The sequence below is a fragment of the Dreissena polymorpha genome, chromosome 13 (genome assembly GCF_020536995.1).
Source record: "Dreissena polymorpha isolate Duluth1 chromosome 13, UMN_Dpol_1.0, whole genome shotgun sequence".
In the NCBI taxonomy this organism is placed as follows: Eukaryota; Metazoa; Mollusca; class Bivalvia; order Myida; family Dreissenidae; genus Dreissena; species Dreissena polymorpha.
The window spans coordinates 66,904,264-66,915,715 of NC_068367.1; the positions used below are offsets into that span (position 1 = coordinate 66,904,264).

An 11,452-nucleotide genomic window follows, 5' to 3' on the forward strand; every position below is an offset into this window, starting at 1 on the left:
CTAATTCAAGAGGAGTTTGCATTTTATTTAATAAATGTTTGACAAATCTGAATGTTAAAGTGCACAATCAAGAACAAGAAATAAAGGGAAATTTATTAATTCTAGACTTAACAATAGATAACCATAGATTTACTCTGTGCACTCTTTATGGACCAAATACTGATACTCCTTTGTTTTATAGTAAACTTTTTAATATAATAGAGACCATAGGTAATGAGTCTTATATTTTATGTGGAGATTTTAATCTAGTACTTGACGTGAATATTGATTATGCCAACTATAAAACTTTGAATAATAATAAGAAGTCAAGGGAATTGTTATCTTCTGTAATCAATGATAAAAATCTAATAGACACTTTTAGAGTTATAAACGGGGATACAAAATGTTTCACTTGGCGAAAGCCTAACACTGTCCAACAAGCTAGATTGGACTTTTTTCTAACAACTAATGATTTTAGTCAGTATATTAGGAAATCTGATATACATGCTAGCTACAAATCAGATCACTCCCCTATCACTTTGGAATTTAATTTTAGTAAAATAGAACATGGAAAGGGCCTGTGGAAATTTAATAATTCATTACTTTATGACCTAGAATATATTCAATGTATAAAACAAAAAATTGAAGAAATTAAGCAACAATATGTCTTACCTGTGTATAACATTGAATATCTTAACACTATAGAAAATGATTTAATACAGTTTACTATAAATGATCAACTGTTTTTAGAAACTTTATTAATGGAAATCAGAGGTAAAACCATATCATATTCGAGCTTCAAATCCAAAAAGAGAAAAGAAAGAGAATATTATATTTTAAAAGCAATTGAAGACATTGAAAAACAGTTAACAAATGAAAACATTGAAGAGCTCAATCTTTTGCAACAAGAACTCATAGGCATTCGAAACTTGAAAATGAAAGGCGCTTTCATTAGAGCTAAGGCGAAGTGGATTGATGAAGGCGAAAAACCCTCAAAATATTTTTGTAATTTGGAAGCACAATATGCATCTAATAAAAACATTCCTTTCATTGAAAACGATGAAGGTCAGCGGCTATTTGATAATCCAGGTATTTTAAAAGAAGCTGCCCAATTTTACAAAACATTGTATACAAAGTCTGTCTTTAATGACTCTTATAATGTACATGATGACCTTAAAGAAATAAACACAATTAAATTAAGTACTGCACAATCTCAATCATTAGAAGGCCTTCTTACACTAAAGGAAATATCAATAACTTTAAAAAATATGAAGCATGACAAAAGCCCAGGATCAGATGGTTTTACAGCAGAATTTTTTTAAGTTTTTTGGAAAGATTTAGGCCACTTTATAGTGAGAAGCCTCAACTATGGTTTTACCTCTGGAACCATGTCAATTACTCAAAAACAAGGTATAATCACATGTATACCTAAAGATAATAAACCCAGACATTTTTTGAAAAACCTAAGGCCATTAACACTTTTAAATGTAGTTTACAAGCTTGCATCTGGGACTATTGCTAACAGATTAAAAACTATCCTTGATACTCTTATTTCTAAAGATCAGACAGGATTTATTAAAGGCAGATATATTGGTGAGAATACCAGACTTTTATATGACATAATGCAATATACAGAAGATAACAATATCCCTGGACTCTTGATGACCATCGACTTTGAAAAGGCGTTCGATACCCTTGAATTTGATTTTATAGAAAAAACATTAGATTATTTTAATTTTGGTACAACATTGAAAAAAATGGATTTCACTTTTCCTACATAATACCTTGACGGCAATTCAAATCAATGGGTTTTTGTCAGAATTTATAACAATTCAAAGAGGTTGCAGACAAGGAGATCCAATAAGTTCCTATATCTTCATTCTGTGTGCTGAAATTTTGGCAATTAAAATTAGAAATTGTAATGAAATTAAAGGAATAGTGATAGAAAATATTGAATATAAAATTTCTCAGTTTGCTGATGATACATCTCTCTTTCTGGATGGCACATATGTTTCCCTTAATGCTACCCTCGATCTTTTAAATAACTTTGCCTTATGTTCTGGATTGAAAATCAATTATGACAAAACAAACCTTATATGGATTGGCTCCAAAAAGTTTAGCATACAATCATTAAAAACTAAATATAAACTAGTCTGGGGCACAACAAACTTTAAAGTTTTAGGAATATTATTTGATGTTGATTTAAAGAAAATAATAGAAATAAACTTCACGAGTAAACTGGAAAAGCTGCACAATATCATAAATTTTTGGAAAAGAAGAAATTTAACACCCCTAGGAAAGATAACAGTTGTTAAATCACTACTACTTCCCCTTTTTACACACCTGTTTGTAGCTCTTCCTAGCCCAGGAGAAAAAGTTTTAAAACAAATAAATAGCCTTTTTTCCAATTTTATATGGGATGGACCAGCAAAAATTAAACAAACTATTGCTATTAAATCATATGATGATGGAGGAGTTGCCATGACTGATATATATGCTTTTGAAAAAACTATGAAAATGACATGGTTAAGGAAAATTGTATCAAGTAATGGAAAATGTTTCCAACTTGTATATTCTATGTTTGATGTGAAGAAAATGTTTAATTTGGGAAAAAAAATACATAGAAAAAATTATGATAAGTTTAAAAAATTGTTTTTGGAGAGATGTCCTTACATGTTACATTGAGTATATTAATAAACAAAATGTCAGTAAGTGTGAAGATATCCTTGATATGCCGTTATTTTATAACCACAATTTTAAGATAGGTGGGAATATTATATATAACAAAAAAATGTATGATAGGGGAATTAGATATGTAAGAGATATAATGTGCACTTCTGGAGAATTTTTAAAACAATCTGTATTAGAAACTCTCATTTGCGTTAAAATTAACTTTCTTTTTTATGAAGGTTTAATTAGAACTGTGAATGCATTTATCAGGCTATCAGGACTTCCATTTATTAAAAAGCCAAATATACAATGTGCATTTATATCATTTTACTTGAATAACATTGTATTTGGATATAATCAAAACAAACTTGTCTATAAATGTTTTAGCTATAATACAGATATACCCACTTGCCATTTAAAATGGAATACACTTTTTAATAACGTTGAATGGACAAAAGTGCATGCACTTGTTTTTATTATATCTAAAGACACTTACACTCAGTGGTTCCAGACAAGAATTGTTCACAGAATCCTAGGAACCAAATCTTTGTTATTTAAAATGAACATTGTTCATGACAATTTATGTTCTTTCTGTAAAGAAAATGAAGAAACCCTATTACATATATTCTGGGACTGCATTTTCACAAAGAGAATTGTTAATTATGTTGTAGACTTTTTAAGATCCCATAATGTGCAAAAATGTACTGATATTTCATGTCAAACAATGTTATTTGGTTGTACAAGTATTAACATGACTGATATTAATATTCTTATTCTTGAAATTAAAAAGTATATATTTGTATGCCAGAGAAAGGGTCTATTACCTTCAATAAGGGGGCTGAATAATTATCTTTGCGTAGCATGGGAGATTCAATCTAATACTAAATGTAAAGAAAAGAAACTACTTAACTGGTCAATTGTAAAACTTTTTGTAGATCAATAGAACAGTGTTATTGTAAATTGTGTTGTTTACTTAAAATATTTAATACCATGGTCGTTTGATTAATGTTTTTAATTGTCTGAAGTCAAAACGTTTGATTAAAGCTTATGTTTTTCTGAAGTCCAAACAATTGTTGTTGTTTTTTTGTTTCATAACATCGCATGTATGTGTCTGTGTATGTGTGAACTGTAGGATTGTGTCTATATAATGGAATGCATGGATTTTATTTACCTCTATTATATTATTCATTTGAATTGTTAAACAACTATATTATATACTAACAGAATAGCATGAAAACTAATGATACACTTTGTAATGTATGGAGGTGAATAAACGCTATAAATTCAAAAAAAAAAAAAAAAAAAAAAAAAACAAAAAAAAAAAAAAAAAAAAAAAAAAAACGCTTGTCATGTTGTTCCACTAGTTTAAGATAAAAAAATCGTCATGTGGAAATTACAATTCAAACAAAAAAAAAACCTGTGGTACGTAACTTTCTTTTAACATTCGCCATAGTAACAGCGTCAGATGCACGAATGTACGAACAGTTGCTCTGAAATCTGTTATAGTTAAAGTCTGTTAGAATGTCTGCTAAAATCTGTTAGTTAAAGCCAGCTGTATTTGACGCCCCCCCCCCTAATATCGCGTATTAACCTCCCCCCCCCCCGCCTCCATACATATTGGTATCATACTGCTATCACAGTTAAGGCACTATTTCAGCTAATTGTAGGGGCAAATGGTTCAGTGAAGCAATGATAAGTCAGCTGAGAGAAAATTTTATAGGGGTACCATGTTTCGCTGCTAAAAACATGGAAAGACATATCCCATAGTAGGAACAGACATTCGTTAAATCAGACCACTAGATATTAAACAATTCAGATGCCATCAGATGATGTCAAATGCCGTCTCTTTAAATGTAAAATGACTTTAACAGGACGATGATATTTCCCATGTAAAGTGCACTAACACCACTACACATTTCAGGTATGGCAAAAGTGCTGGCGTGGTGAACATCGAAGGCTGCAAGCAAGTGGACCGCCCAGACAGCTGCGAACTGTTCTTAGTAGACGCCCGGCGTCCCAACAGGCCGTGTCCGGGCTTCAGGCGATAATCATAAAAATTAGTAAAACCCGACCCCGCATCGACCCGGTTATTATTCAAGATCGCTTTGAAATAAACAAAATATGTAACATTAAATAGTTCAAAGCACTCAACATGGTGGGCGTTGAGGCGTCATTCTCACTTCTTTCTCATAATGACGTAGTTTAAATTCAATGTTATACTATACATCTTTCATTCATTTGCAAGCTGCATAGAATATACATAATCGTATTCTATTTAACAGCAAATATATTAACTGTGTCTAGATGTCTTATCAGCAGACCATATTTCAGGTGCCATTGACTCATCGACAATTATTTCGGTGTTACAATGACTATAACATAGATTGCTTAGTTGCAAATGTGCATATAATATCACGACAAATATTTTCAACTCTAATCTAGTTGCAATAATCCAAAGACACGCTTTTTGACCCACGGGGTTGCTAGGAGTTGCAAGTTGTAATGGCTTTTTTTAATACCAACTCGCATGCGGCACTTTAAAAAGTCATAATTTCGTAACGGAATCTTTTTTGGCGGCTGTACCAATGCAAATTGCTTAACAACTGGCACGAGTGTTAAGTAGTTGTATGGTTGGTTAAGAAATTATAAAATAAACAAGGGCTGTTTGTAAAAAATGCATGCCCCCCCCCCCATATGGGCTCTCCGTTGTAGTGAGAGCCATTGTGTGAATATGTTTTTGTCACTGTGACCTTGACCTTTGACCTAGTGACCTGAAAATCAATAGGGGTCATCTGCCAGTCATGATCAATGTACCTATGAAGTTTCATGATCCTAGCCATAAGCATTCTTGAGTTATCATCCGGACACCATTTTACTATTTCGGGTCACCGTGACCTTGACCTTTGACCTAGTGACCTGAAAATCAATAGGGGTCATCTGCGAGTCATGATCATTCTACCTATCAAGTTTCATGATCCTAGGAATAAGCGTTCTTCAGTTATCATCCGGAAACCATTTTACTAATTCGGGTCATCGTGACCTTGACCTTTGACCTAGTGACCTGAAAATCAATAGGGGTCATCTGCGAGTCATGATCAATCTACCTATCAAGTTTCATGATCCTAGGCCTAAGCGTTCTTGAGTTATTATCCGAAAACCATTTTACTATTTCGGGTCACTGTGACCTTGACCTTTGACCTAGTGACCTCAAAATCAATAGGAGTCATCTGCGAGTCCTGATCAATCTACCTATCAAGTTTCATGATCCTAGGCCTAAGCATTCTTGAGTTATCATCCGGAAACCATTTTACTATTTCGGATCACTGTGACCTTGACCTTTGACCTAGTGACCTGAAAATCAATAGAGGTCATCTGCGAGTCATGTTCAATCTACCTATCAAGTTTCATGATCCTAGGCCTAAGCGTTCTTGAGTTATCATCCGGAAACCATTTTACTATTTCGGATCACCATGACCTTGACCTTTGACCTAGTGACCTCAAAATCAATAGGGATCATCTGCAAGTCATGATCAATGTACCTATGAAGTTTCATGATCCTACGCCCAAGCTTTCTTGAGTTATCGTCTGACAACCACCTGGTGGACGGACCGACAGACCGACCTACCGACCTACCGACAGACCGACATGAGCAAAGCAATATACCCCCTCTTCTTCGAAGGGGGGCATAAATATCTTAACTTAACAAAAAATAGACAAACACATGGCTGGTTTTGTTGACATATTTTAATTATAATTTTTGTCATAATCCTGCTAGAATAACAAGCGGAATGTGAAACCGAGCTTGTTGACACGCAAGTTATTTGATTTTATTGCATTGCTCCGCTCATAGGTCATGAATATATTCAACTGCTCTTTAAATGCTCTGTTGATACTGTTTATATCGCTAAGCTGCAGATGTAATATGTATATGATAATAAATTTGTCGTGGTAGAATTGTATTGTTGCCATGACCTTTGTAACCATCGTACCAGGTATTAGGAACAAAACAGAACAGACCAGATAATTTATTAAGACTTGCACATATTACATCGTCTTCATACATATACAATGTAATACAAAAGGTCTTGTGTCAACATAGAAATGACATTGTTAGTAATACATGTGTTATCTTATATATTCAAATAACTAAATTTCAGTAACAGTATACATCTATAAAGTAATAAGCAATGAGGATGAAAAAAAGACTTTTGTGATTCCTCGACAATATTAAAACGAGTTTTTCGAAGAAACATAGCTTCTTTGATGTATAGGGACAGTTTGATAAGATCTTCTCTTTTACACGATATCATAAGTTCTAAAAAATTAAAAACAGATGGATTTGTATGATATTTCGTTTTAATGTATTTTTATCGAACTGTTGTGAATCTTGAACAAACACGTACGCAATGGTATTCGTCTTCGATGTCCCTTGTGTTACAGCAAAGGCAATACCTTTCTTCTCGCGCGATTCGATTTTTACCGAACCTCCCGGTTTGTATCCTATAAGGATGTATCAAGAGTCGGAGTCGACTTAAATAAAATCGTAAGCTTCTAGGTATAATATCTAAAAATGTTTATATTCCTTATAAAACATCAACACTTGTTTAAAACAATTAATAACTCTATTTTTGAATTCACATAAAAACGTTTTTTCGTTGATATAAGCGTAGTTTTTGAAAACAAAAGTAAACCCATAATCATTCAAAAGTTTCTTTATATGTGTTACCCAGTTTTTATAACCTTTCTGGCAATCTCTAAGTGCATCATAATACACCGTGGGTAAAATAATGTTGTCACTATCTCAATATTAAGACCAAATTTCCAGTATGGTAAAAAAAACACATCCTAAATAGTTAAAATCATTGACCACCTCGATGGGTTGGTTATTGTACTTTACGCGCATGCATTAAGCGTTAAGCGCGGGCCAAAGAGTGGCGAATGCTCACCCATATAAGGTGTCGACGGCGTTGCCTACAGGTACACCTGCACTGCTTATTGTCCGCGTTCTGAGAAAACGGGCCTTGATATTTAAGCGCAGGCTAACCAAGGACGACAATTTACGCATACATTTTTGCGTAGAAGAGACTGTCTATTTCATTTTTTCATTCTTATGTTTATGATTGTATTTTTCACAATTTCTACTGACAAACAAGCTTAGTTGTACCCACAGACAAACCCCAGTAATGGTTTAGTTTAAACATATTTATTTAAACTCGATTGTATAGAAAGACCAAGGCTTATTTGAAACGCTCTCGAGTCCGTTTCCTGGGACTAGAACCAGTACTTGTTGTCTGTGGAGGAAATCTAAAGAACGCTCCCACAGTGGGAATCTAACCCGTAATGGTTCGATTCCCGCTTGGCGACAAAGTTTTACAACAAATTAAAAAGCAAATAAAAATACCTGTTTGCGCCTCGCTCTTGGAAAATGGGGCTTAATTGATGTGCGTCAAGTATCGATAAGCCTGTGCAGTCCTCACATGCTAATCAAAAAGGCTTTCCGCTTTTATGGTATTATCATCCATTATCACGTTTATGCGGAATCCGGGTCGCAGTATAAATAGAATCGGGCCTCGACAAACCCAGATAATCAGGGACGAAATTTCCGCATTTACTGGATTTCCGCTAAGAGACTTCATTACTACGAAAAATACAATGCTCTGCTCATTTAATTGTAAGACATATGTGCTGCAGAGACCACATCTATGCGCTGGGAGGTTTCAATATCACGAATGAATTCCGGCGAGCGTTTTAACCCCGTCACAAACACGTTGACACCTGTTGCGGATATGTGCAGCCCACGCATTAACTTCGCTCTCGAGGTATTGTTCTTTTTTAATGTTAATGCAATGTAGTTTATATACGAAGTATTATTAACGTGCTGATTATCACCGATTAGTGTGTTCTTCTTTTCGATAAAAAATAAGCACAAATAGTTTCGATGTTACAGTAGGAATACTCCGCTTGCGCCCTTGATGTCTCGGGCGTGACTTACACATGCTTGATTCTGTTGTGTTGTTTGTCTTTCATATTCTTGATTATATTCTTTTTATTGTTTCATTTTGCTTGATTCTTTTTTTTCGGGTTTCGGACTCCTGTGTTTGTTCTGTGTCTTCAGTCGCTTCTGTTTAATGTCTTTCATGTTGTATATCGCTACCTTTGTGTCTCTCGGGTATTTGATTATGTTCCATATTTCTATTTGCCTGATACTGTTCTGTGTCTTTCTGGTGATTGATCCTGCTGCTTGATTATATCGTATGGTTTGCATGCCATTGATTATGTTATGTGTCTTTCATATGCGTAAATATTCTATGTGTCTTTCACGTACTTTATTATGTTATGTGTCGCTCGTTCGATTGATTATTTTACGTGTCTTGCATACGCTTCATTATGTTATGCGTCTTTGATTATGCTCTTCGACTTTCGTGCATTTGATTATGAAGTGCGTCTTTCAGGGGCTTTTTTCTTATATTTGTCCTTCATGTGTTTTATTTTGTTATGTGTCTTGATGGTTCTTGATTACAATTATGGTCTGTGTCTTTAAGCTGCTTACTAATTCTTCTTTATCTTGCGCTTGCTTGATTATTTTCTGTCTCTCTCACATAATGCTTTTGTTTGGAGTATTTCATATGCGCCATAATGTGGGTTTTGAGTGACGGATTCTCTTATACCTCTTTCAGGTGCTTTATTCTCATCTGTATGTTACAGATGCTTGACTTGTTATTGGAGGCTTTAACGGCATGACGACTATCTTCAACGTGGAATGTTATGACGGATGTACGGACGAATGGTAGGTCATTCGGAGATCTACCGACACAAGCAAATGCACATGCTTTAATTTAAATAATATGAGTGAACTGGGCTTAATGCATTTGGGTAAAGTATCATACCAAATTTACCCATGCGGCCACACAGGCTAATCAGGAACAACACTTTTCGCTTACGCAGGCTAATCAGGGGCGACATTTTCCGCTTTTAAGGACTTTTTTTAACGGAAGCCTGTTATAAACGAAAATCTAATCTAGGTGGAAAGTGGCTTCACATGTTTTAAGCGCAATTCATTCATTTATTTTTGAATGTTTCTACATTGCAGGTATGACGCTTCCGACATGAACATCTACAGAAGCGCGCTCAGCGCATGCGTGGTTACCGGCCTGCCCAACATCCTCGATTACATCAGTACGGACCGGGAAACAGAGCGCGGAAGAAAGTCGCGGCTCCATACAGCCAAAGTGAACGAATAGACGAGAGTTATTGGCCTGGAGGCGAAGCCCCTAGGCCAATGTACTCATAACCGTTTTTTGAGGTGAGCTGACTTGGCTGGCTGCCAAAACATCCACGAATGAATGAATTTGGAAAAGTCCGATTTACCACTTGGCGGTCATTCATGCGCAATCAAAGAAGAGGGACCTATACAAACAAATAGGTCCCTGTAAAGAAGTTCTCAATAACCCGCATTGTGAATACAGAACATCACTATATAACATGACAGTGTCATAAAACGTGTAAAAAAATATTATTGAAGCAAAATTCCTAAGCATTGGGTACGGAATAGTTTATATTATTGTTTGCATATTCATGCGAGAATAAGTTCCTCACTTGACGGTCTAGGCCGAAAATATACGAGTGTCTACGGAGACACTAAGAAGATTTTTTTCTGATACATTTTTTAAGGTATTAGCACTCTAATGAACTTCGTGCAATATCTCCTTCTTTCGTACATATCCGTCAATCCGAACGTTATCCGGGAATGTGCAGAAAACTACGAATATTCTATAAATATGCTATGAAATAGCTACTAAATGTAGGATCCGCTAAATACAATGACAACACATATGTCCGACATTGTATCGACAGATTGGTCGTTTAAAGAAAAAGCAATTTGCTATATTGAAAGAGAACGATTAATAAAAGTGTTATTATTGTTCATATTAATGGGACTGGAGTTAATGATAAACGTCAACTAATGCATGGCAGTGTTGATATTTATGAAAAAAAACGATTCCTGGAAATACGATGTCAAACGGTTGAAAATTTTGACCACTGTGAAGAATGACGTTTAGAACCCGTGTCACTTACAACATTTTATATTGTTGGTGAGAAGTAAAGGGTGTGACCCCTTATGTACCAGAAGTAAAAGGGGATAAAGTGGATTTATGCTTTTGTGATGACTGTAGCCATGTGAACGGGTTATCGTACGGCAAAACCCATCACGTAAAGAAGAGTCTTAAACTTTTCAAGAAAGGAATGCCATGTTTAATGTTTTGCTATCAACACAAAGCTCGGAACAGGAAGGTACATAGATTTTTTTTCAAGTATAACAGTTTCATTATTCATAATTGGAGTAAAGTAGATTTTGTAGGAAAAGTGCACCCTGTCAGTGATTTTTACCACATAATTAGGCTCATATTTTCTTTCATTTTGAAAAAGAAAACGTGCCATGTAAGGAAAAAGTGGGAAAATTGAACTTTACCGGTACGCAACACTTAACATCAAACAGCGTACCTTAACACCTAACGGGTGCCGGTCAACTCGTACCTAAGTCAACTCGCACGGTAGTCAACTCGAACGTTTTTGGTCAACTCGCACGGCATTTCTGGTCAACTCGCACTTTTCGAAGTCAACTCGCACGCCTCGAAAAAATATATAGAAATAGATGAAGGATGTAATATGATCAGTAGTTTATAAGATGTTTATAAGTAAAAACAGAAATTATGTCCTTTTTTAATAATCTGAATATACGGTTGTCACATTTAATGGCTCTTTTACAGTTGTGGTCGGTGTTTTTCACGGGTTATATGAATGT

At 34.9% G+C, this 11,452-nt stretch overlaps 1 protein-coding gene across 1 annotated transcript in view; it reads left to right on the forward strand.

The window, feature by feature from the left end:
* LOC127856096 (beta-microseminoprotein-like) overlaps nt 1–5,336 on the forward strand; it is a 30,046-nt gene extending 24,710 nt beyond the window's left edge. The window contains exon 3 of the mRNA XM_052392088.1: nt 4,571–5,336. Coding sequence (XP_052248048.1) covers nt 4,571–4,697 — 127 coding nt within the window. The 3' untranslated portion in view covers nt 4,698–5,336. The remainder of the gene's footprint in view (nt 1–4,570) is intronic.
* Nucleotides 5,337–11,452: the final 6,116 nt, after the last annotated feature.